The following is a 27,933-nucleotide window of genomic DNA, read 5'->3' as shown; positions in this document are numbered from 1 at the left end:
TCTAGTATATGAACTTGAATTAGTCAAGAGATCTCTAATAGAAGCTTTTTCTCTCTCGATTTTAACCCGATATAGGTAGTAGACAGGTACGTCACATCTGGAAGTTCGTGTTTATCAGTTGCGATATCCAACTGTTGCATTTGTATCTTTACATAAAATGACAAATGTTATATGTATTTTTATGGGGAAAACCCAGTTCTTTTTCACATATTTTATTGCCAAGTCACAACATGGTTTGGGTGGCTTTAAATATTTTCCTCCTCTGATCTGGATATTACCTGCATACATGTATGTAAGTGCACGTATATTTACATGCCAATACACCAAACAATTAGCAATCAAAAAAATTTTAAAATGATATTTTAAGTCATCTTAAGGAGGGGATTAATTTTTTCTTTCAATTACACAATACCTTAAAAATGCAAATTTGAAAACGTCCTTAACTGCAAATAATTGAACCATGACGTGGAAGCTAAGAGGAAGAAAAAATAGCAGCTGTGAACAAATGTTCACATGAAACCAAGGCCAGTTGTAATAAACCTAAACCAGGATCCTTTGATAAACGATATAATCCGTCAAAAAATGTTTATTCGAACCCATCCTCAAAACCAACAAGCAGGTATAAATTTCTCTGTTTGATAAAATTGCTTCATTTGCCCATTTTTACAGTTTAAGTGAATTTGGTTTGCCTATACTCAATCAATGCACCCGTATATAGGTCTTGGATGTTCTTTTCTGAAAGTGATGCGGGTTAAATTTTAGAATTTAGGAATTTTTTTTAATCCCCTGACCGAACTATATTTTCACCTCTACGAATACAAATCCACTTTAGGTTTAAATGACCATGGCAAAAGTTGACTACTGTTGAAAAAAATCGTCGTCAAGTATAGTTTGAGGACGTGGTGGGGGGTCTACTGATAGGGTCTTAAAAGTGATAAATCAGAAAAGTTAGATTTTTCGGCATTTTGCACTCATAAAGAAGAGACAAAAAAATAAAAAAGTAAAGAAATGTTTGTAATCATGTTTCTGTTTCTTCCAGTGCTTTCAACATTTGTTTTTTACTGAAAATAGGATCATCATTCAGGTCCGCATCTTCGCATATTGGACAGAATAACGAAAAGGGGAAATAGGGGAGTGTATGTGTACTTATTTAATTGAGAGAGGGTAAAAAATCTTCATGATGTCATATGGGGAAACACTTTCAATGAACTTAAAGATATACAAGTAGTTTAATCAAGTAAATGAAACTTAATATATACATTATTATTCTCGTTCTTCTTTCAGTATCTATCCATGTGTAATAAGAATTTGACAAGTTATAAAAATGAACTCGAAAATGACAAAAACCGAAAAACTCCAATCCCAACTGAAACAAGTACAGCCAATAGTAAATTCTTTCCCTTTGCCGTCCAAAACTTTTGAACTTTGGACCAAACAAGCATGGTTAACAAACAAACAAACAAACCATAAGTTTCATTATGGGCATATCCGGTGATAGTTTACATGTTTACTGAGATCCATCGAGAAAAAGATGTTTATTCGATGACTCATTGAGAGAAATTGCGTAACGCCTAAGAGTCGTCATATTGCTAATTATATCTTTGATACAGTCGAGTATATATAGACATTTGTACTGGCCTCAGAATGCGAACGATTGTCACGACAACCCTCAACTTTTTAAGAACAAACATTGCCCATAAATGAAATGAACAAAACCCATCCCTTGAAATTTCGAAATATTCATTCGTATATTGACCCATAAAACTGTGGTCGGTTTTTTATACAACCGCGTGGGACTGAGGTTCCCTCCACATTTTTCATATTCTGCTTCTATCCAAGATTCCTTCATCCAGCATACCGTAAGTAAAGCCTGTTTTTGATAGACTGCATGATATAATATATAAATTGTCATGTTTTCATGCAGAAATAGACCTATCAATAACTGTTTTTCTTCTTGCAAATATTGTAGATTCTTTTTAATTGATTAATGTAAGAATTAAGCAGTTGCATTTTTAGAAATAATAAACAAGTTCTGTCTTCGACAGGTTTTTGTAATTTATGGATAATTATATGATTGCTATTGTAACATGATGTATTACAAGTTTAACGTTTATGTAATTATACTGCCTGGCTGTATTCCGCTACATATTTCATGCAAATCCTGGTTTATTCATTGAGTATACATATAATTTCTACACTCACTGCAGGCACCAAAGGTGTTCTGATTTACTGCTTGTATATCACTATTCCAATTTACTGAATGTATCTTTTGATTCATTTTCAGTGTATCTGAAGAATCCTGACATATATACATGTATCACGATTCAGGAAAAAATAACCGCATATGTATTTTCCATGTTTACTGCAATTTAATTTTTAGCGTAAAACCAATTATTGCTGAGATTAAAAACTAGTAAGTGTACCAAGAGTTCTGGAAAGCAATGTATTAATTCATTAAACGAAATTGTTTAGTTTTAAATCATAGGGAAAAAACCCAAACATGTAACGCACATTTCATTTAAGACCGATGATTTTTTTAAAAATGTATTTATAATTATTATTTGAAAATGTAACTCTTTACTCTTAACCTTTTACAATAGTTTCTGTGTGATACGCATAACCCCTATTTTGATAGTTTCTTCCTTCAGGACGCGAATCATTGAACAAATGATGAGGTTTATAAATTAATTTTAGGTTATTTGCATTTTTAAATAGGTTACAAAATTACCAAATATATTCATTCGTCGAAAGTAATGTAAAATATATCTAGTTTTATAAAATACAAAATTAATCTTTCTGTTTTGTTAAATATAGATTCTCCTTTTAGAATGAAATAATACACTTCGTCAACTGGCTGATCTTCATGTAACAATGGACACGCCAATAAATATATACAGAAGTCTTTTTTTCAAGTTTTATCAAAAATATGATATCAACATACTAAATTGAAACCAAAATGGAAGTAAAAAAACAACAAAATGCGAAAACCTGTCTTTGTTGATTAGAAGTAAAATAAAACAGGAAATGTTCATTAGAGAATTATAAATTGAAGCCACTACCCTGCAAAAACTGGACACAAATATTATCTTTGGTAATGATATCTGGTTAAGTCTTCAAAATAGGTATTATACAATTTTTTTAAGTAACGATGTTTTGTATCTAAAACTTGTTTCTGTAAAGGTACATCTTCAAAACGAACAGGTATGCCTGGAATTATTACCAAACATCTGTTTTGACTTACCCTTATTTTGGCCTTCATCTTTTGTTCTGTTTTGCAAAATCAAATACGGTCAAAACAAATTTTAGCTTAAAATTTACATTTTGATTAAAACAGTACCATAGTACCATTGTAAGCCACAACATTTATTGACTATCTTAACAATCATATTAAATTAATAAAAACAGTACACCTTGCATACTTTTCTTTTTGAGTCATACTATATAGGAACAATTCCATAAAAATAACCAACCCCTTGGAGTAACTGTGTCATGGGCAATTTGAGTAAATTGTATTTTACTGTAACAAATTTATATCATTTAGGTCAAATAATCACTTAATTATCAATATTTGTATATATATGCGTCTTACCTTGAAACTGAACCATAATTGTTGTTATCATTTTTAACATTCACGAAAATACTTATTTTATTATCAAGTACTAAGAATAAAAAAATGATCACATATTAAATATCTTTATCTTGATCTGCTAATAAATGAAGATGGTGTATAAATATAAAGGTACAGTGGTTCATTTCCCAATCCTCATTCAATTTATTCAATAAAAATAATTATACTTAAACCAATTCAAACACAATTTAATATTTTAAACCATAGAGTACTTTTGACACTGGAAGATAACTTAAAGTAAAAGATTTGAAACATTTCATAGAACTTCAATCTATTTTGATGAACCATTTATTGCTTTATTAGAACACAAATTTACCTGATACTTTTTCTTTTCTTCTTTTCTTTGCTTTGTAATGGAAATTCTACAGAGATTCTTACATAGAAATGTTTTTAAAAATCAAAAAATTGTTTTAAAAAATCAAATTAAGCAAGCTAGAAAAATGGCCAAGATTTTTTTCTGTATATATAATAAGACAATGTAATATAAACATGCAATATTTAGTGAGATGGATTGAATCAAGTTCAGTTGAAGTTACATAAATTCAATACACAAATATATCATATTCTACAAATTTTCAAACAAAATTGTCAGCTTTGAAGATAATTAAAAATAAATATGTTACCATAGTGAACAATATAGGACTTCAATTGATTATCAAAAAAACATTTTGGGTGCTAAAAGAAAAATTTAATTTTATGATTTTTGTAGTTCTAGTTGACACTTCTGATCTTCACGTCATATCTTTATTTATTCCTTTAAGTAGGCAAAGTAAGAATTAAGACTGAATGAGCTTCAACATATCTGGCTTGAACAAGAGCGGACTTTTCGTATCGTACCTGTATCCTGCTGTTATATGTAGTCTGTGGGTGTGTATCATGTATTTTTGTGTAGGAAAGGTATGTTGAAAGATGATATCAAGGAATGTTGATTTAAACTGATGCTGAAAACATCAAATCGAAACTTCAAGAACTGATAAAATAGCATGTAATAAACGAATTCTTAACAAAAAATTAATATCTGTAAAATGTATTTTAGTACATAAAGTATATTCAAAAAATACAAAAATATAATTATGCAAAACCTGGTTTTACACTATCCCTCAAATATTTCAATAATTACTTACAAAATTATGATATAAAGGCTGTAATAATAGATAAACATTTCAGAAAAAAGTTTGTTGTGATTATAAAGATCTAGAATTTATAACCCATGAGCGAAATCCCTTAAATTTTGATATACAACCGTTTGCTGAGGAATAATGTTGTCTCCAGGTCCCCCAGCTCTGATACAGTTTGTTGAATGGATATTTTGTGAATGCTATGCTGCCAAAACGTAACAAGTGGTAAGATCGGCACATAGAGTATGACAATGCGAGTGGCATGTTGACATGAGTAAAAAGACATGGCGGTTCTGACATTAACATGTTTGAATATTTTTTCTCATATCAGGTTTGAAGGCGGATAATGCTGCAATTTAATTTATGATAAAAAAGCGCACAATGTCAAAGTTGCAAGTTTTGCACCCTCTTTTTTAAAACAGCATATTTTCATTTGCTTAATTAAGTAAACTACATCAATTTATACGAGAATTAACCTGTTGAAAACAAAAGAATTTTTCATAACAAACAACATAATTAGTAATTAATATAAATGTTAATTTTACATAAGATATTTTTATCAGAAGTAACATAGCTTCTTCTTTTTATAAATTGTGACTTTTTCGCTTATCGACAAAGTTAGCATACATGTAATAGAAATTTCATTGTTGAGTCATGAGAATTAAAAATAAATGTATATATGTCTTTCTCAATGTACAAACTCAAGTTTCAAATCAGTATTAAAAAATGTTCTCTTTTGTGTCGGCACACATTCCACAAGGGTTTAATTCATAATAAAGATTGCAGGTTTGCTCATTTTAGTATCGTAACTGTGTATTTAAAACAAATGACCTAACAAACCGTATTACAAAAGATTAACGATCGAAGATTGTTCAAAACCTGCAGACCAAGCAGTTACGTAACTTACAAGACAGACTATAAATTGCGCAACATCGTCCTCTCAAAACAAGGGTCAAATATTAGAGACAATTCAAGGTCGCCGTGTGTTTGTTCAGTTTCATATCTATTATCTTATTAAATGTACAAACAGAATTCTGAATGTGAGCATGTTGTATGATGAAAAGGATTTGGTAGAGTACAGCATTTTTGTTTCGAAAATTTAGTTATATATATTTCAATATGTCGGGATGAAGTGATGAGACTCGCTTTTGAAATAATACCATGTCAATTAACATAACAAGGATTGCCTCTGAAACAAATTTAGGCGAGGATGATTCTTTGAAAATGCTTGTTAATCAGATTTTTAAAAAAAAAATTAATGTTATTTTTCATTTAGAAACTGGTTCTACCGCCAATGGTAATATGAATATTCAACAAGTACTTAGATTAAAGTTGAAAGGTCTCTCCTAAATAATGTCAATGGAAAACGCGGGAAAACCAGCTATAAGAACGCCGGAAATGGCTCAGCGATTTGTATGCCATGTGCATGGGAACAAGACCTTTCTAAATAGAATGAGCCTTCCAGTGGTAAGTAAAATACATATGTTGTTAAACTTGTTGATAATTGTTCTGTCTGCTTTCATTTTTAAGAATGGCATATTACACATTTACATACATTGAATACAATATGCATATGTTTATAAGTTTTGGTTTTTTTTAAATTCAAAACTCTTCATTCATGAATTTCATTACATGTATGTTGTAGGTATAAAAAAGATATTATATGAAAAGGGATCTCTAGTGTCATTTATGCATATTTTTATCTTTTTTATCTCCAATGACATTGGTAAACTGATATTGCTATATTTTTATACATCAGATGCAATAACTGTAGATATATAAAAACATAATTCCTCTCACCTGAATGGATAATGTATGCTAATCATTTATTTCTATACTGATTTCTATAGGGGGGGGGGGGTAATGTTATAGGTTTTTTTTTAATGGTGGTTTTTTTTTTTTATCAATTAATAAAAACATGTTACAAGTTTGTTTTCTGGCAATATTCCTTAGGTATTTTCTAAAAATGAGGATGAATAAATAACATAATAATAAGTCTGCTCTGGTAGTACTTCATTCGTGTTGCTATGAGCTCGAGATTTATACATATTTCCCAATCTTAAAATAAAATTTCAAAATATTAAACAAAAATATTGTATTATTGAATCAAGAATATCAAATCAATGATTGAATTCGATTAACCTTAAATCAATATATTTTTTTTAACAATTTAAAAGTATTATTAGCCTACTTATGGAAACATTTATTATTCTTTTTTTAATTTATCATAAATACTTTCTTTATGTGAGAGATAAAGATCCTTAACGACCGTTCCATATTGCATATTCATTACAAATAGGTACTGCGTCGTTTACTTGTAAACCATTAACCAATGAAACACACACAGCTCAAAAGAATGCAGAGGGATTTTCCGTGACGAATATCTATTTTTAAACAAATCTCAATTCGTCTTGATAAAACTATTTTATCCACAGATGAAGTTTCTTTGCAGTCCCCAGCATGCTAAGAAAATATATCCCAGTGAATGGCTCAAAATTCGGTTTCATTCATAAAACGTGTCAATAGTAATTGTGACCTGGTAGAAATTTTATCTCTGACGTCACTTAGACACACCTACTCATGGAATCTATCAATGACTTCTAAGCCGAGGCGGGAAATAGTACGTAGGGCATATCGATTGTACTTACGAGTACATGAAACTTGGGACAAGGTAAGAAACAACTTTTTTCGCGTCATGATTTTTCTTTCAGAGGATTAATTTCTTGTTCCACCTTCATTTTCTTTAGTCTATCACTTTCAACTTTGTAACTGCACCATAGTATCTAGGTAGTTTTTCTATTTATGAATTGTGAAATCCCGAGCGTGGGAGTAAACGCATTTCGCTTAACATTCCTGTAAGATCTGGCGCTTAAAATTTCTTTCAAGAAATTAAAATGAAATCTTTAGCATTTAAACTCTGGCAGTTAGCAAAAGTTTGATTTCACCAAGTGCAACAGATTTTTAATTTGTGTTGATATATATGAAATTGTCATGCTTTTTATATAGTATCCTGCCTTACTGAGTTTTTCAATTTTTGAAAACCGGATTTAGGAAAAATTATTATCCGTCAATTTGAGAATAATTTTCAACATTGACAGGGTGAAGAAGAGACAAATAAAGACTTCATTCACTCGTTGGGGAGTTTGCGCGACAGTGTGTACAAGATTTAATCGTACTGGCCTGCAAAATCCCAAATGGAGTGGAAACGTTCTCAGCAGTGTAATGGAACAATATAATACAAACGTATTCGTAAGTAAACTTTTTAAAAACTATTTAAATACTCTTCAACATGAGAAAAATTAGTACTGCCATGCCACGTGTAAACATGATTTGATTATCATTTATATTTTATTTTTTTTTAATGAAGGAAAGGAGATTGATATAAAATGTCCTCCGCAGCATGGTAGATATATTTCGTTTGTAGAATCTTCAGCAATCGTTTTGTTTTCCCGATAAACGAAATGGGGATCATTAATATTTCAGTACTAACTCGTACACGCTCGAGAATCAATTCTACCGAAAATCGATTTTACCTCGTGTTTTTACGGTTGTTTGGGTAACATTTAAAAGTCGCTGTATAAACGTTTTATATGGTCACAAAATGCTAGGATTTTTTCATTCATTGTGAATAGGAATTTATGAAAGGAGGACCTGGGTCATGGTTATTATGTATTTGTCGTTCTAAACATAGAGACCATAGTGACCCGTGTTTATTTTGCTTGCATCACCATACAGTGTTATGGCCACGAGTAAGTTGTGCTTTTATTTATGCATGATCGTGACAACATAGCTCAATTTGACGTCAAGATCAAATATGCTCTATGTCATAATCGCTTCAATTTCAAATCCCTCAGATAGAAAAAAAACCATGCATGCACATTGTGTGGTTAATGATCAGGAGGTTTCATGAGTCATTACTTCTATTTAGATTACTTGTTCTAGAATAAATATTTATTACCCTTGAACACCTTACCACAGAAGATTTAAGCCATTTAAAACAGTTGTTATTTAAACACCTATTCAAGTCTCGTCTAAAGTTAAGGTTAAACCTTTTCAACAACTTTTTTATTCATCTTAATAATGTGCGAATGTTTGTTAATGCATACGTCATGTATAAAAATAAATATGAACAGTATAACTACCCATATCTTGCAATATGCAAGATCGCGTATATTCCATTGGATGATTAAATTTGTTGTATCAAAACTTTAAGGAATTTTATGTATCAAATTTTCTAACGTAAAATTACTAAAGATTTGTGTACATACCGTCTTAAGTTAAGAAAAGGTGTCAGTGTGGTTTTTATGGCAACACTACCAATGAACGTGATATTGAAAAACGAATTAGGTATTTGAAATACACCTGATATCTCAATCGTACCCGGTATTTTGTACGTCCTGAAAATTGACTCTATATCTGTACAATGAAATATATTAATTGGACCTTGGGTAAGAGTGTACCGTCAATCAAAATCTGTTATAAAAGTCACGTTTGAAATGAAATTATTTACAAAATAAATTAAAATGCTATCTGCGTGCAAATTCGTGAACACTGATGTCACGAAAACTTGCATTGCCCTAGAAACTGACCCAACATGAACTGGGATGTATGGAAAACCCTTGGTAAAATAAGATTCATTTAGATTTTTCCTACGGAACTTCGTCACAAATTTCAAGTGTATAGCACCTTACGTGTTACTCGATTGAATGGGGTTTTCCATAGTTAGATTCAAGGGAGTATAACCTCATTCGATCTCAGAAAAAATAATTCATTCACTTTACGTAACGTTAATCTAGTAAATAAATAGATATCACTAATTTCAAATCTATATTTTGATTTAAACATAATCCTGTAATTTTTCTACCATCTCCTGTTGATCTAGTGTTATGTGCTTTAATTTTTTTTTTGCATTCTGTTACATTTATTTATTTATATTTATTAACGCTGTTAAGGTGGAATAACACACCTGGAAAAAGTCACTCAAATTAACAGGACATTTTTGATACTGAAAGATATAACGATAAATTAACTGTACAAATGTCAAATAAGCGAAAATTTTGCAGTTTGGGGATAAAAAATGAATATCTAAAATAATTATTCCAGTAAGTAACAACAAAAGACCCTGTGGTATTCGAACTCGGGATGTACGGATCACAAGTCCGACACTTTATCCACTCGGCTATGGAGTAAGTTACATTTTTAGTCCATAAAATCCTTTTAATAAAACAAAATGTCGTTTCGATCACGGTCAGCCATTTTGTGATGATGTGTTAATCCACCTTAATCATTTCAAAGTATTTGTTTACATGTAAAGCGCTGAACAAATGCTAATGATACATATACATAATAATATTTTCCTTATGCGTGTGTAAAAGATGAACTTATTTTTATTTATTTATTCATTCGTTTTTATTTTATATATTTATTTATTAATTTTTTGCAATCAAAAAATTAAGTTTTTGTAGACATTATCGATTTAAGTTTAAGTCTAATTAAAGTCATTAAATCTTAACAATTTTTTACTTTGAAAGAACTTTGATTTTTTTTAGCGATTTAACGATTAGCTTAGGTTTTTCTATAATATACATGTATATACAGATTGCGTTGCTTCAGGTCTAAAATAAAATTAACTATATATAACAATCTTGACCTTTAAAAGCTATCGTTGAACAAATACGTCTTAGTACAATAAGATTGACTAAATCCCGTCGTAAATCTTACTTTCCGTTCTAGTGATAAGAAGACTCATTGTGATTCCCTCTCGTTTACGTCAGAATTTACTTTTTAATGTTTACATGTTGGAACGAATCCATTACCATTTTATTCTTTCTCGGTATTTTGTATATTCACGTTTGATACTTCCTAGTGCATCGAAAATGGGTTTTATTCTCGTGTCATGTTTTACCTGGCTGAATGTTAATTGGATGGATATTAAATTGTCATCGAAATTACAGCATTCCAATAATATTCATGTAAATTTCAGACCTAAAACTGTTTATTTCTATCAGATTTTCTTTGTACACTTTGATTAACTATATTTTTTATTTCTGCGTTCTTCATTAAAGGATAAGACTGGTCTCATTGTTTAATTAATCATACATGTGGGAAACAAGTGATCAATTAGTCTGAGCCATCGTATGCTGCGGAGAATATTTAGGAAGCCATGACACCTGAGATACTGGTGAGCTGATATCGAAAGAAATGCAGCAGTCATGAGTCAGATGCTTTTCAAGGAAGGACCCACCCTTTGGTCCAACAATGTAGTTTTATTTTTTTTACTTGTTGTTTGTCCTTTAAACCCCTACTATTAAGTTTGTGGTGTCTGTATTTGCTAAAAATTGCACAATTGGGTTTACGTTAAAAATAGTTTTCATTTTCACTTCTGTATATCGTGAATAATAACTGGTTTAATCATAAAACAAAAAGAGGGGTAACTCTTATAAAGAGATAGTACTTGATGTCATTTGTATTTTATGTAATTTGAGGAGTTATTTAGATATTCATATTTGTTCATAACTGCCTGAAAAGCAAGAACAGCGAAAATGTTTACGTTTGCAGGAAAAACATAATTGTTTTGAGATTGACTTTTATTTTTTACTTCTTAAATCATAATTACTAGTGTATTTCTAACATTGGCATAACATATTATACATTGGTGTTATTGATTAATCAGGTTAAGCAACACATTTGTAACTTTATTTCATGTAAAAAGATTTTCTTAAATAGCCGATGTGAAAAACTGACGCTATGAATTGACACAAGATTCTTGTTTTGGTTTCTAATATCACGTGAATTTTATGAGAATGATATGAAAATCATACGATGAAATCACGTGCAATCCAAAGTATGCTTTTCACATGATGTTCGCAACCATGTGCCCGACTGCTGCTTGTAATCGAAACCACCAACTTTTATTTCTCATTTTACTGTATTCTGAACACTACATTTATTCATTCTAATTTGCATTTACATGTATCTATGTAGAAAAAGTTTATGCTGATTTCTTTATAATATCATACACATTAAATAAATCAAACAGTAAATGGAAATGAATGATAATACATGTTTATAAAATGAATTTTATAAATCTTAATATCGCATTAGAAAAAAAGTCAAAATTTCAAATCAAGCTGAGTTTTTTTGTTTGTTTTTTTTTTTTTGTTTTTTTTTTTTTGTTTTTTTTTTATAAAATAAGCAATTACTTAATATTTTTGATATTTTTTAGTAATTTTATGAAGAACGGGGTTTTTTCTTCATAAGCTGCTTATTCAATTTTTTTAAACAGTTTTTTTATTTAAAATATAAACACACCGGAAAAAGAGATATTACATGAGACTTCGACACTGGAGGAGGGATATTATATAAGACTGCGGAAGAAAACGATACACAACTAAATAAGACTCTAATGGGTCTCATCGCTCTCATGAGTTATATATTCCAAGTGGTTTTTCTTGGTATCTCTTGCTTAGATATGATTTTCTTGTCTAAACAATCCTGTTTAAAAGGACAAGGGAATTTAATAGTACCGGTAACTGTTTTAAACTTAGAAAAACTGATTTATCTTTACATCAGGATGTCTGAATTACAATTATACAAGTTGTGGTATTACACATGTAAATCTTGAGAACTTTTTATTTGAAGATTGTTCTTAATTTATTATAGTGTTAATCTTTTATTGCCCTTGTAACCCCAATATATGGCATGATTTAAACAAATTTGAAATTGCATCCTATGTAGATGCTAGTAAAGTTAAACCTCAAATTGTAGATGACATATTTTGAAGAAATTTTAAAGACTTAAGTTTTCTTATTTATTTATAGTAGATCTTAAAGAACTTATACCTTACAACTGATTAGCAGACATGGTTCAAACATTATCTCCGGTTCTTTGTATTAAAATAACACATATATCGTAGATTAATAACTTTTTTCCTAACTTGATGTTTGGAGTCATCTTTGGACTTTCTTCTGTCCAGAGATCACGGTTTTAACATCCGCCTTCATTAACAATGCTTTTGCGAAGTTTATTTGAAATAGGCCTCGTGCATATGGTTCTAAATAAAAAGTAAATAATATGAAAGCTTACAAAAAATTGTTAGACAGACAGGTGAATCGTAAGTATCTTACAGCTCAGGTAAGTTTAAACATACCTGGTTGTGTTCAATTAAGTCAATGCAGTTTCTGATTGAAGACACATTTAACACTTCAGACAGATGCAAATTGATTACATCAAATTTCAATTTTAATTAGACCTTTGTTTATTATCGATAAAATTTCCACCTTATTGAACGGTTTTAATCATTGTAAAGAAATCAATGGAACTTTCAGTATAACTTATTTCCAAGATAAAGTCCACTACAAATAGGCAAAGTAGTTTTAGCTATTTTAGGATTATATTGACAGCATGAAATAAAATCATCCGCATGTTCTAGTCTAGGTTTAGACATTTTAAGAAGCATATTCACGTCATGAATTTCTAAAGGATATACTTATTTTTCATGTCAAAAGCCGCCCCAGGCCTCCAGTTATACCAATTAACGTTACTCTATTATTTAAAATCTCTCTCTCTCTCTCTCTCTCTCTCTCTTGCTATTTAACAAAAAACCTATTGTTTAGAATATATTTTATTAGCATTTGTTTATAAACAACATAACAATGGCTTCCTAGGAGAGCTAGAGATGTTGTAATTTTACCCTTTCTGATTCTTAGAATATTCCTTCTTCACTTGCATGTTTACATCTGGGCCACGTGGTCAGATGGTGCAGAAATATCAATGCTGTTGATCTCCAATTCCACCACTAAGGACACAAACAGATTTCTTATAGTTTCAAAGTGCATCGGTTTTAACCTGTTTCCACTCAAAATCAAACTCTGCAGCATCGGTTGACAACAGGTTCCAATCTTCTCTCTACTGGTTTGAATTTCTTTGGCGCATTTAATCATATCATCGATTTTTATCCAATTATACCTATGAGAAAATATAATAAAATTACAGACTATTCAATTATAGTATGATAAGTTATCAGCAAATGAGACTTTATTATAAGATGTTCTACATTTTTTCTTAATCTGTACTTTTATATTGATATCTCTAGAACACTGGTAAAGAGATGGATCTTCTAGAATATTTCTTTATATTTCTTGGTGCATGGATTTCCAGTTTTCACTTAAAGCATCCGTTCCATTTATCTATCTTATAACATATCATGGACATAAATTCTATTGGTAAGAAAGTTTTATTCATGCATGCTAAGTAACATAGTATAAACTTTCCAAAAAAAAACTTTCTTGTTTCTACAATCACCTTCCAAAATTATTAACAATATTCTTTTTATTACACAAAGAAAAAGTAAAAAAATTACAAACCCAATATTTAGATGCTGTAATGAAAATTGACCTCCACTGCATAATGATTGCATAAACTGACATGCACTTTCACCTGCAAAGAAAAAACCAGTACATTAATATACGTACTCTTTTCATGGTCAAACCAAATAAAACTGCATTACATTTTACAATTGTATTGGTTCCGCTGTCTCCTTCATACAAATCCAGCAATTTCTCTCACAATAATTTTTCTCTCTACGTTGGATCTTTTATATATTTAGAACTACAAACTTTTATTTACATGAAGTCATGGTTGCAATCAGCACCTTTTCGTATGAGTTAAGAATGCTTTATATTTGACTGCTTATGTACGTCTTACAACTCCAAATGCCTTGATTCCTTACTTTTCTTCATTCATCATAAATGTCTCAATAATGAGAATACTTTGAATACCTTACATAACCTAACAATAGAAACACATGTATAGTTTTTGTTCATCTCTGTTTTCTTAAGTTTAACCAGTGTTAAGAATAAAATTGTCTGTATAGTATCATATTGTTTATTGTATATTGTGTTTTATTATTGTATATTTCACATTTGATAGCTTGTATACATATTTTCAATTGTGTACAAAACAGTTTGATTTATTGTTAACCTCTAAAGTAAATACAAACTTTTACATTACATTTTCTTGCTGTCCATTAATCAATTCCTTTGATACCAGTTAGCGGTAAATAACCTACTTTCAAGTTTTATTGTATATTTGTGATCTATTAAACACATTTTGGTAATAAAAACAGACTAGTTTAACATCAGCTTAAAATATGTGTGGAAACTAATTGTGGAATGGTTTTTTTTATTTGTATGTTTGAATATTTCATATACAAAAGCATATAATATTCTCAATGTTCAGCGAGTACTTCAGGCATACTAGTATTATAATTGAAACTGACATTAAATAAAAATTTAATATAACTAACAGACCATCATACACAAACTTATATAATACAACTGCGTGTGCTATATTTTAATGATTATACAGCTTCAATTGCAAACCACACAAAAATTTGATTAATAACATGCCTTAACATGCTCACTGCTGGATGTAAGTCACTGCAATAAAGGACCAAGACCTAATATTTAAAATTAAGTGCGATTTTTACCAACTCAACGTTTAATAGTTTCCAGCAATGTTCTTGGCATTACAAACTAAAAACATGAGAGATCAATCACGTATGTTTCTATGAAATGATTTGCATAATGAATACCAAAAATTCAGCTAAACAAAATGAGCAACAATACACAAGTCTTTAATGACATTGGGTTTCGTTCAATTGTCAAATGCATGGCAATTTAAAAATTGATGTTGTCAAATAGAAGTATGATGTACATTAAGATGTGTAACTTTAAATAATATTAAAAGCCTTGTCTCTACATTAAATTGTAGTATAAAGTAAAACAGACTGTGTGAAGACATTGGTATTACTGATCAATGGCTTTTTACTTGTATTGAACAGTCAAATTAAAAATAACTTTTTTGTGTTGTAAAAAAAACTTTTTGTTTTGTAAAGAAGCATGTTTATGAAGCATGTTTAAGAACATCCATGGTTTGATTATTCTTGAGACTTGCAAAAACTATATCTTTACATCGATGTTAAATTTTTTTCTTAATATTATACAGAAGAAATAAAAAACTGATATGCTTTTGTCTTTGATTCTGGCTCAAACATCGAATGCTTTTTATTAAATCTGTACTTTTCTTAAAACATACAATTTTTGGCTACATGTAATTTCTTTAACAATTTGTTCACATAAATAACAATCTTTATGAAAATTGACCATATAAAAAATTCGAAACCTATTAAAATGGAGATGATAAAACATAGCGAAAAATAGGCCATTGTCGTCTTTAATACCAGTATATTAAACATGATTGCATTTACTAAAGATAATCTTTGTTCTTTCAAACCATAATCTCAATATCTCAGATTCTGAGGTAATTGTTTTCTCTATTAATTTAGAAGGTTATTGTTAATTAAGACCTGCAACATATTATTAGTTTCTTGCTTAACTGGTTAATACAAGGTGAAATGTTGAATTTTTTATGTTTATAGCTATTCTTCTGACCAACATTTCTATAATTTGTTATCCTGAATATATATTTTTCTGATAAATGATGATTATTTACTTGTTTTATCTTATAAACATCTAACATCAAACATATTAACATCTAACAGACATGGAATGTTTTTGCTTTGCTATTTTACAAACATATTCTTAGACCTTAATTCAATGATATTTTTCCATACTTACATACTACGTAGTTATGTTAACTTTCCTATATTTCCTAAGGTAGTTGCTCATTCTTGATTGTAATACTTATTTTTTAAAAATGCAATGGGTTTTTTTTATTCTTTAATCTGTTATTTTTCATAACTCAAAGAATTTATTAAAATAATTTTCTTTAGAACAAAAAATTGTTATCTTCCCTATTTCACTTATAATCTGAAGTGTGCTTATTCTTCATTCATTCAATATTTTAACATTTTGTATCATTTTATTTGTGAGCAATCAAAATGTTTTAAAAATTAATATCTCATCCGTCTTTGAATCTTTTCACACTTCATCATAAAATATTTTCCCCCAAATTTGTTATCAATTAAAATGTATTAAATAAAAGTAATACCTCACTAATCTTTTACACATTTTCATCATGAAATGATGGCAAGATGGCTTATTTGCTACGTTAAAAACCTGTCTACTTTTCTATGCTGATGACACTGTCTTGATATCTGAATCTGCGTCGGATTTGCAAAAATCATTTAATGTGTTTGCAAATTACTGTGATTTATGGAAACTTAATGTCAATATAGCCAAAACAAATGTCATCATTTTTTTTTTAAAAGGTCTATTGTCCAAGCATAATTTTATGTGTAATTGAGTAACTGTTGAAAACATAAACTCATTTTGCTATTTCAGTATTGTTTTATCAAGAAGATGAAAATTTAAAAATGCTAAAAAGCATTTGGTAGAACAAGCGTCAAAGGCGTTATACAGTGTTTTACATATATGTTATTGTAACCTACCAATTAATTGTCAATTATGCACATTTGACAAAGTCATTAACCAAATTTTACTTTAATCATGTGAAGTGAGGGGGTTATGAAAACTTGTACATTATTGAAAAAGTATATATAAAATTTGAAATTCATCCTTAATCTTAAATCTAGTACTCCAAATTGTATAGGGTATGGAGAAACTGGTATGTATCCATTGTCACTCTATGATAATGTACAGGGCGAAAGTTTTGACAACCCAAGAATGTAAACTCTACCGTTATTCTTATAGATGTTACAAAAATGTATCTTTTATACATCCATGGATAAAATGTGTACACAATATACTCAACTCATGCTGGTTGTCTTAAAGGGGCATGGTCACGATTTTGGTCAAAAATCATTTTTTCGATTTTAATGTTTATAATGCTTTAGTAAGGCATTTTTACTAGGCAATCAAAATTTGAGTGACATTTGTTGAGTTATAAGCGAGTTACAGAACTTACAATTCCTCGCTATGTAAATAAAGCTTTTGTTTACATTTTAAATGCTGAAGTGAAAATTCCAGTTTTAGACTTAAAATGAATGTGTTAATTGTTAGGAACTGATTATTTATGCTTAAAATGAATAAGAATTTCGACAAATCATCTTGAAAAGGATTTTTTACTGGTATATTGAACCTACATAAACAAAAATAGGGCACGAGCCTTGTTTACATGACGAATAATTGTGAGCGCTGTATCTCTCTTAAAACTCATCGACGGCCATCCAAATTTCATTTGATCATTACAAATGCATTCATAAAGCATTGTAAATTATAAAAACAGGAAAATAAAATTTGACCAAAATCGTGACCATGCCCCTTTAAATATGGGAAAATCAAACAATATGTAGTTATAACTGGCTTAAATTTTGGTCAAATTCTATTTTTCTGTTTTTATTATCAAAATGCTTTAGGAATGCATATCTAATGATCAATTGAAATTTCATAGTCAGTCGTAGAGTTATAAGCAAGATACAGAACTGTAGTTTCTTTGTCATGCAAATATTTGCTTGTGCCCTGTTTTTGTTATCGTAGGTTCAATATACCAGTAAAGAGTCTTTTTCAACCTAATTTGTCCATCATCTTATCAATTTTAAGCCTAAATAAACAGTTCCTAACGTTTAACACATTCATTTTAGGTCTTAAACTAGATTTTTCAGTTTAACATTTAAAATGTAAACAAATGCTTCATTTAGTAGGCTATGTAACCCGATTATATCTCAACAAAAGACACTCAAAACTTTGGTTGCCTATTAAAAATGCCTTACTGAAGCATTGTAAACGTTAAAATCGGAAAAATAAATTATGACAAAAATCAAAAACACCCCCCTTTAAGTCAATAGGTTTTCAAATAATATCACAAAATCAATTTGTATAAGATTGCAAAAGTTTTGTAGATAACTCACCAAAATGTATTATTTATAGAATTTTAAAAACAAATTTTAATTAAGAAAAGAATTTTTTTATTTTGCCTACAGATTTACTGATCACGTTTACAAAATTATGAACATGTAATCATCGATTCCCAATAGAAACAAGTAGATGGCACAATATTGACAAAAAATTAAAAAAATAGTATTGGGGATGAATTTCATTATATTTTAAAATGTACAAATTTTGCAAACGATAGAAAAATGTTTTTGTCCAAGAGATTTTATGAAAACCCAAATATTATAAAATTTACTTATAAATTTACTTATAAATTACTTATAATGTAAAAAAAAACTAAAAAAAAGAAAATTTTCAAAGTCTGCTCTTCCAAAAACAAACCTATACAACCTATTGTATTGTAAACTCAACTTTTTTTATCTTTCTTTTTACTACTGTACATGTACATGTGATCCTTGACTGGTTTTTTTTTTGTCTGTTCATTTGTATATACTTATGTTGAACCTCAAATACCAGTGAACTGGTCTTGAGTAAATAAAGCATTGAAAAATTGATTTCTTCTTGCATACAAGTATTTTAAAATAGTTTCTTAATTCATAAAATGACTATGTCTCCCTTCTGTGGGTAATCATCCATGATACTTATTTCCTTACCTAGATGGTTATTCTTCAGACAGAGCTCTGTCAGGTTTGGATGGTTCTTCACGGATGTCACAAAGGATTGGTCGCTGACTTCAAAATAATAAAACAAAATACTCATGTTACAATATTAATAATGACCATCGAAATATGTTTTGCTGTTTACAAGGTCACAAAAAATTAAACAGCCAACTAAAAGTTATACATGTTGTAAAACTTAAATCAGCTTGAAAATTAGTTTACAAACAAAATCCTCTTTTTTAAAACAAAATATAAAATCAACAAAACATAAAGATGCATGTATTTATCATTGGGATTTTTTTTAAACAGTCTTTGTTTACGTATTGATGGAAAAGAATTAAATTTACTTACAAATACTTATAAATCACCAAGTACCACCATTATTGTAATCTCTTACCAAATTGTGGTCTGAGTCTACAGTAGTTTAGGGTAAGGACCCTTAGTGTTTTCACTTTTGACAAGAAGTTCAGAAGTTCAGCTTCAACATCTGGTTCTGCCACAAGGTTTCCGCTCAACCCCAACATCTCAATTTGCTGCATCTCTGTAATATATGTTTTAGGATTGGGGTATAGAGTGGGTTTCTTTTTTAAATTTTAGGGCACATGTATACAATTTACACATGAAAGTTTTTTATTAACATATTTCAAACTAAAATATAGAGTATTGAGATTTTTCAATTCATCAAAAATATGCTTGCAAAAAAAGCATGTAAGTAAATATGTATAATTTGCCTCTTATTCTACATGTACATGTATACATACTATCCATTAAGAATTCACAAAGTTTCTTAGATTTAAAATCATTCAAGAAATGAAAATGAAGAGTCAATCCACTATCACTGTGTGGATTGTTGTAAGATTTTCAGAAGAGGAACACATGCAGCACTTTTACAAACCTGATAATGCCTGCAGAAGCTGACAAACTTGACTGTCTTGAAGGAAGCAGCCATGCAGTTTGAGATGAGTTAATGACCGGTCATACTTGATCAGTGTAGTGAGAGCCTCTAATCCAGAAGCATGGAATGTATTCATGCTCAGGTTTAGCTTTTTCACTCCATACTGAGTTTCTATTTGTGAAAACAAGAGAAATAACTTGAGATTTTTACTTTAATATTATTGATTATTTCTTTTGAAATAATCAAAAAATTTTTTGACTTCATTACATTTAAAGTTTACATGCACATTTAATGTTTAAGGTGGTATGGGACACCTCCATATTGTGACATACTTCCTATCAAAACAATAAAATCAGGTATATTTTTTAAAATTTTTTCTTTTCCAATTTTTTTTCAAGTACCTAACAGCATAGCGCAATGGATTAACTAAGAATCTGTAAGTCATGAGGTTGAGTCTAAATGATGATTTTATAGTTTTTACCATTCCTATCATTGCAAATCCCGAAAAATGTGTACAATCCTCTCCCATCTCATTGTGGTTGCATGGGACAAGAATATCCCATAGTTCATTTAAATACTGACCAGTGCAAGTATAGCATAGTCTAAGATTTACCTTTGATGTGACCTTTCATAACCCATTCACAGTTTACATAAAACATGTTGTTAACTGCTGACAAAGTAACGGCACACTACGTGTAGAATTTAAACAGTTTAAAACGTGAAATAGCAGATGATACTTTATGTATTCAAGTAGGAGAGAGCTATGTGGACTTCAAACTATGGCTTGAGACAATTACCATTTCATAAATTTTAAATATATTTTTTATCAAATATTGTAAAAATTTGAAAATTCTGGTGAAAGTATTTTGAAAATAATATACTTTTATCCACATTAGTATCAAAAAATGTCCCATACCACCTCAATAACCGAAAGTTTACATTATGTTAAACAACAGCACAAATAAAACACAAAAATAACTTTACATCACTCATTATTTAACATAAACAGAATGTTTAAGGGGAAATGCATTGCATTTACTAAATGATTTACCTTTATATTTTTCTGTTGAGAGAACAGAGAGAGGTGTAGATGAAGCTTGAATATCGATAAGCTCTAAGGCCTGCTCCGGTGATCTAAGGATTATAATAAAATTCATAAAATAAAATCTCACATTCCCTTCTGCTTCATTTGAATTTATAAATAAAAAAATCTCAAGTTCAATGTTTTGATGATGTTCATCAGAGACAGATGGGATTATATGAAATATTCATTTGCATTCAAATCTAGCATACTTGAAATGATTTTGTAGAATGCTTAGAAGCCTTTGGTAGAATTGGTCTGACAGGTAGCAGTCATCTAACACTAAATGAGTGAGTCTGTGATTTCGAACTTTATCGAGTATGGCGGTCATCATCAGCTGGTTGCATTCGTCATCAATAGCTAGAAGTACAAAATTGATTTAAAAATCAAACATTATTCAAAGAGAGTAATCCAGAAAATTTCACAAAAATACAAGAGCTTCAGAAAGATCAACTAAAATAAACTGCAGACACTCTTACTAGCATGAGAGAGACTGATTTTTCTTAAATCGTTCCATTTCGGTAGAACTTGAAGAAGTCCAGTTAGATTGGCACATGTAACTGAAAATGAAGACACTCCCCTCACAGGATGATCAGGATCTACCTGGCTGACGAAGGACTCAACTAAAGGAATAGGGGGGTAGGACTGTCGTCTGCTACATAACCTGGTCATGACGGGCTGAACCGCCTCATCATACAAGTCACTATCACTGCCGATTGACCTGTCAGCTATGTAGCTACCAGATATACTGAATGTGTAAACGTTTTCCATTTCTATCTGCCCAACATTTTCCAAACCCACATACTCTTCCTCTTCATATGAAAAGTCCTCTTCAGAAATTGCTAGAGAGATGTTTGCCGAGTTTTCACTTGATCTTGATGAAGAAGGCTCCTGCTCTTCTTGACCTTGAGCTCCGGTGAAGTCAATGACATCCACAATCCTTGGAACGTCTTCCGTCGTGGTTATGCTCACCACAGAGTTGTCCAGCGAATTGTCAGGATCATCCAATCTGACACACACTTTTTTACTGACAGGAGAATCGTAGCCAGAATCAAGAATGACAGAGGTGGTGAAACTTGTCGATGGTTCCTCTGTGGAGCCCCTTGTACGTTTCCTGGGTCTTTTAGGAGGGGTTTGGGATTTTGCACTCTTATTCACAGTCACTCCAGCACAAATCTTTAGCAGGTCATTACGATTTGTTTGTGATAATGCTGGGGTGATGGAGGAAAAGTTGGCCTCTTCTAATACTCCTCTGTTGATGAGATTCCACAACAATGTTCTAACTCCCTCGTAATGTGAATCATTGACTACATGTAGATTAACTATTTTGGTTGAGACTAGCAAACAATCTAGCACCTCTTTTTGACAGCATATCCAACTGCACTGAGAGCCCACTAAGCTGATTGATTCGGCATACTGAGCGTAATGTATCAGTTCATTAACGTACTTTGAAGACTGAAGGGATGAATTTGTGACAATATTCCATGGTTTCATCTTATGCAGGGGACAATTAAGTAATCCAATTGGATCTAGAATATATAACAACATTATATATAAAATGACAAAAAACCAACATTTTTCAAGTAATGGCACATGTACCATTTGGACTAATGGTATTTTAGCTTTTGATGAACAAACTCAACTTCCCAATGCAATATGTACCCTTAAAAACATTTGTCAATTTTTTTCATAGAGTCACATGTATCTGAAGTTGCTCATATTCACTGTCCACAAAATCTTGCAAAATCTTTGCTTTCTACACATGCAGATTTGTTTTAAAGTTTGTCTATACATACTGCTTTTAACATATGTTAAATAGGTGACTTAAAATTGATTCAATATAAATTTGATATATTTTGAAATTTACTTATAATATGGAGTCTTGTTATAAATTTCTAAATGTAGATAACTAAAAAAATTTTTTTTTTCAAACTTAAATTAACATTCTCATATATAAACATAAAAGTTATAGCTATAGAAATGTCTTAATAAATACAAACAGCTCCAAAGTCAATTTTTAAGCCTTTTATATTAATTATAAACCTGAAATGACATCACAAGAGAGGCAATCAAAACAGCTCTTACCTGGTACATGTACATTAAGACAGCAGTAATTCAGTAAATCCAGGAAATGTTTGATCAGGTACACCTTGTGGAAGTCCTCCGATCTCTCGCTGTCACTGAAGACGGTGGAGTATGTACTGCCGACATGGCCGACTCGACTCCAAAAGTTCCACCTCTTCTGGACATGTTTCTTCCACAGCTCAGTGCATTGCAAGTCTTTTATCAGCAATACAACAAGAGGCCCATGGGGCCACATCGCTCACCTGAGCAACAATGGGCGTTCAAAAGATATTGTGCCGTATGGTCCCTCGGTAGAATAACAAAAAATAAATATTGTAAAGTATTCGAATTTTACACTTATTTTTGCATACACGTAATCTTTGACATTGTACCTTCATGAAATACTATTTTTTTTACAAAAATAAGAAAACCCTTCGCAAGATATAAAACTAAACATTTGGTAGGAGTACACTGTTAAGTTGTTAACTTCCAATTCCCTATATTTTCGTTCTGCCCCCCCCCCCCCCCACTTTGTAAGGCGATCAAAATATATGAAAGCATATAGGTACATTTTTTTCATCAACTACTTACTAGTTATTGTATTTTTAAAAAGAAAATATAATAGTTATTGTTTTTTATTTTAAAAATCCTACATGTATAGATGTGAAGAAGAAAATTGTACCTCAATGTGCTCAATCCTCAAATTAAAAACATTCAAAAAATTTATTTGTCTTCTCCATTATAATTAAATGACTGTTATTTACTTCGCGTACAAACCAGGATAATTTTCCGATGTGATAACTTCTTAGGAATAGCAATAATTACTTTATCCCCGCAACAGAAATGTGTCAGAACTATGGAAACTGTTGTAAAGATGTCGTTTTTATTTACCCATGTCTGAAAAACTATCAAAATTGATGTAGATTTCACATTATTTATTGTATAAAGAGGGGGCCCCAGAGAGTAGGTATATACAGAAGACCATTATTTATTTTGTTTGTACAAGTATTTAACATACTCTAATTCATATAGAATTTCTAATGTTCAACCAAAATTTCAGCGTCAATCGTAGAATTATAAGCAAGATACAGAGCTCACAGTTCGCCTAGGTTTGAGTCATATTTTGTTCCCATGAGTTTATTACATTCAACTTAAGATTTTTAACTTGGTATTTCCTATTCAGCATTTAAAATGGAAAAAAAAGAATGGCCTAAGATTTTCAATTCTTTTATTCACTCAAGACCAGTTCACTGGTATTTGAAGTTCAAAATCAGTTTATACAAATGTACACAAACACAGTCAAGGATCACATGTACAGTAGGAGTAATAATGACGAAGAAAGGTTAAGTTTACAATACAATAAGTTGTTAAAGTTGGTTTCTGGAAGAACAGACTTTGAAAATTTTCTTAATAAATATTGACAATTTTTTTTTACTTTTTTAATCTTTAGTTTTTAAGATCTGTGTACAAACATAGAATTGTGAGCAAATCTATGTATCTTGCTTATAATTCGAAGCTTAACACTTAAATATGGTAAGTAAATAGAAATTGTAAACAATTAAACACAAGAAACATGCACTATAACAAATAAAGAACACAATTTATTTTTTGTAATCATATATATATATACATGTTTATTCCTACATATTTCTGTCAGCGATATCAAACTCTATTTAAACTGAATAAACTCGAGAAAATGCCGAGCATCTCTACAAAACCTATTGCATTAATCTACCATTACGCAAAAGATAATGCCGATTTACCGATAGAATGAATTGTATTTCAGTACTTTTTTGATACATCAGATTTTGCCTAATTTGCGCAGGTAAACAGTTAACTGTTTGATTTACCGAAGTCTCTGTTTGATTTGATACGTAAAAATCACGAAATACAGACGATAGTTCCCAGCTAGGTTACAAAGCATAAATACGAAAATCAGAACAAGCTAATACCAACGTCATGTGTGAAAACTGTCAACGCATTGAAATATTTAGCCTCAATTTACTTCACAAAATCGGCACCTATATATTTTGCATGTTTCACAAATTTCCCTTCATTCGCGAACTGTTGTACAACAAGCAAATTCATCATAGTCAGATCGACCCTTTTTCGTATAATGTCATGGCTGCTTTAAACAAAGAACCTCGTTTTAGAAGTATGGAAAACGAGTCTTGGTAAAATGGGTATGCAAACCCAGGCCGTGGCAAAATAAAAGCCGGGGCAGATCGGCAATCGTCAATTCCAAATACGCATTATTTTGCAGCAATATTTACAGCAAATACAAATATACTGGTCCATCAAATATCCTGAAATTTTAATGATATTGGCAGATCAATAACTGCGAATCTTTTGTTACGCCCAGGCCATCCAAGTCTTGTCTACCCATTTTACCGGATACCGAACCTATCGGATGCCGAACCCGAAGCTATTAAACTGATTAAAACACGCCTTTCCTTTATTATTATTTTCGTAATAACTCAGATTTGAAACAGAATTAGACCTTAATTTTTGCAATTTATATTTTCCTTCCCATAAGGATAATTTATGCTAAACTACAATGAATTGGAATCAGTAGTTCTTGAGAAGAAGATTTTTAAAAATGCACCCCCCTTTTTCTACAGTTTCAAGGTTTTCTCCGCTTTGAATATAGATCGGACTTTTATTTCTGCAATTTATATTCGCCCTCCCATAAGGATGCTTTGTGCCAAATTTGGTTGAAATTGGATAAGCGGTTTTAGAGAAGAAGTTCAAAATGTAAAAAGTTTACAGACGGACGGACAGACGGACGGACGGACAGACGGACAGACGGACAGACGGACGACGGACAAAAGGTGATCAGAAAAGCTCACTTGAGCTTTCAGCTCAGGTGAGCTAAAAAAAGTATCAATATTTATATTTTCCAGTGTCTTTGTCAATGATAACACTACAAATCAATTTTGTATTGTGTATTCCAATATATTTCATCAATGTCTAATTTGACATTCAACTGAACAATTTCAAAAAATTATAAAAATGTAAGTAATAAGGAATCATTCTTTAAATATCATTATGTTGTGATCAACTATGGTCGGTTGTGATCAAATCTATCAGAAAGTCTTTTGGATTTGATCACACCCGAATGTCTTTGGTCACCTCATCATACTCAAAGAATGACTCCTTATTCCTTAAATATTACTATTCTGAATTATATACAATGTACTGGTACACTCTTTATATTGTGTTATTTAGATTAAGCATGTACTGCTCAAGTATCAAATGTACATTGCTTGATTTTTTGAAAAAAAGATAACGTTTATCTAGTTTTGTCCCTAAAAGCCTTTTCATTGTGTTCATAAAATACTATATGAATGTAAATAACTTGCATTATGATGCATGTAAAGAAAAATTTCATTTTTAGATGAAGAGTTGTCTAACTTTGTACCTGTTATTTTTATACACATCTTGTTTAGAAATGCAGCATTCAAATAGGGCAAAATATTCATCAACACATTCTTTGGGAGCTCTGAAAGATTAAAATGATCAAAATTAAAAGGAAATAGAAGCTTATGGTAAAAATGATTACTGTCCAAAGATCATTTAATTGTAAAATACAATTATTGCTCTCTTATTTTATACACATCAACACATAAATTGTCCAGTAAGAACTAATATCAAAAGAAGATGTGCAATCTTAAGCAAATTGCGTTTAAGTTCAATCAAAGAAAGCTTTGAGGATTACATCTTTGAGCTTGGACATGCATGGAAAAAAAAATAAACTTCATCTAAATTTTTTCTTTCATTGGGGTTATTTCAGCTATGTCACCCACAACATTACTTGCAATAATGTTATACATATATAAAAATAATGACCAAAACACACAAAATACAAATTTTGTTGAATGAAATCCAATTATTTTAAAATGGAATTTAAAAAAACTTCACATATGGGTTTACCTTGGAGCATTTCTGGTGTGAAGAAATTCGAATTTTCTCCAACAAATGCTGATGTTATATCTAGAAGTGTCTTCATCGCTATAGGGAAAAAAAATAATCAATTGAAAGATGGGAACCTGCTTCTAGATAAACGACGCCTATCGACGTTACGCTTTGTTGTTTGTTTTCCTTTGGTTTTACTGTCGGTATACGGTAAGGTAAAATAATACAGCAAATCCACCTCTGAATTAATCGCTTTACCTGTTTTTTGGCCTACGATGAATAGAGCGTGTTGCATAAACTGCTATAAACTTGATAATTTATGTTATAACTGCATATTTAGCATGTTTGGCAGTACAATAAAATATGTTTTATTATTATTAATCCAGGACACAAAACTGGAAACAGATCATAGATAGTAAAAGAAGGACCCCATGAGAGACAGAAAATTTCCGGACGGACTCCAAATAAATCATTATTTTTTTCGATAACTTTCTTTCTCTCTTTGATATATACTGTAGGTTTTTAATATAAATTGCCCATATAATTTATGTTTGTTTTGAAAATTACAAATTGTTTGTTATAGCAACATGTTCGCTGCATGAGGAATCCCCAAATTTTGGATGTAGCAATAATATTCACTCTGAACTGATCTGAAAAAAAAATTCACGTGAAAAAGCAACGATATGCATCAAAGATTTTTTAATCCTTTGTAAAACATCGTACGCCATATATGACATTACTAAAACTTATGAATATATT

General features: G+C 30.5%; 1 protein-coding gene and 1 long non-coding RNA gene across 4 annotated transcripts; one reads left to right on the top strand and one right to left on the bottom strand.

Moving 5' to 3' along the window:
* The first annotated feature begins 1,421 nt into the window (after positions 1 to 1,421).
* On the top strand, positions 1,422 to 11,880 carry LOC128164606 (uncharacterized). 3 transcript variants are annotated; one of them, XR_008240973.1, is made up of 6 exons: positions 1,422 to 1,859; positions 6,023 to 6,213; positions 7,182 to 7,417; positions 7,845 to 7,995; positions 9,850 to 9,932; positions 10,812 to 11,880. It is a non-coding gene; the product is annotated as an uncharacterized LOC128164606 (long non-coding RNA). The 3 variants fall into 3 exon arrangements; XR_008240971.1 differs by having other exon boundaries at positions 1,425 to 1,859; positions 9,850 to 11,880; XR_008240972.1 differs by lacking the exon at positions 9,850 to 9,932 and having other exon boundaries at positions 1,428 to 1,859.
* Positions 11,881 to 11,996: 116 nt separating this feature from the next.
* On the bottom strand, positions 11,997 to 27,573 carry LOC128166742 (uncharacterized). The gene is made up of 12 exons (XM_052832075.1): positions 27,433 to 27,573; positions 27,193 to 27,270; positions 26,681 to 26,761; positions 23,281 to 23,475; positions 21,675 to 22,724; positions 21,408 to 21,555; positions 21,166 to 21,248; positions 20,115 to 20,285; positions 19,617 to 19,760; positions 19,214 to 19,291; positions 14,112 to 14,184; positions 11,997 to 13,713 (listed from the first exon to the last, which is right to left on the bottom strand). Exons 1-12 carry the CDS (start codon positions 27,467 to 27,469, stop codon positions 13,479 to 13,481), a joined length of 2,373 nt encoding a protein of 790 aa, XP_052688035.1. The 5' UTR covers positions 27,470 to 27,573; the 3' UTR covers positions 11,997 to 13,478.
* Positions 27,574 to 27,933: the final 360 nt, after the last annotated feature.

This window comes from Crassostrea angulata, chromosome 10 (genome assembly GCF_025612915.1).
Source record: "Crassostrea angulata isolate pt1a10 chromosome 10, ASM2561291v2, whole genome shotgun sequence".
Lineage (NCBI taxonomy): Eukaryota > Metazoa > Mollusca > Bivalvia > Ostreida > Ostreidae > Magallana > Magallana angulata.
This window is presented reverse-complemented; position numbering and strand designations above follow the sequence as displayed.

Bases quoted from the DNA above. Each gene is read 5' to 3' on its own strand.
- LOC128166742 (XM_052832075.1), bottom strand. From the start codon at position 27,469: ATGCAACACGCTCTATTCATCGTAGGCCAAAAAACAG. The intron at 21,249-21,407 runs GTATGCTAGATT...TATAATCCTTAG, and splicing joins ATTCTACAAAATCATTTCAA to ATCACCGGAGCAGGCCTTAG. The intron at 13,714-14,111 runs GTTTGTAATTTT...ATTTTCTCATAG, and splicing joins TTACAGCATCTAAATATTGG to GTATAATTGGATAAAAATCG.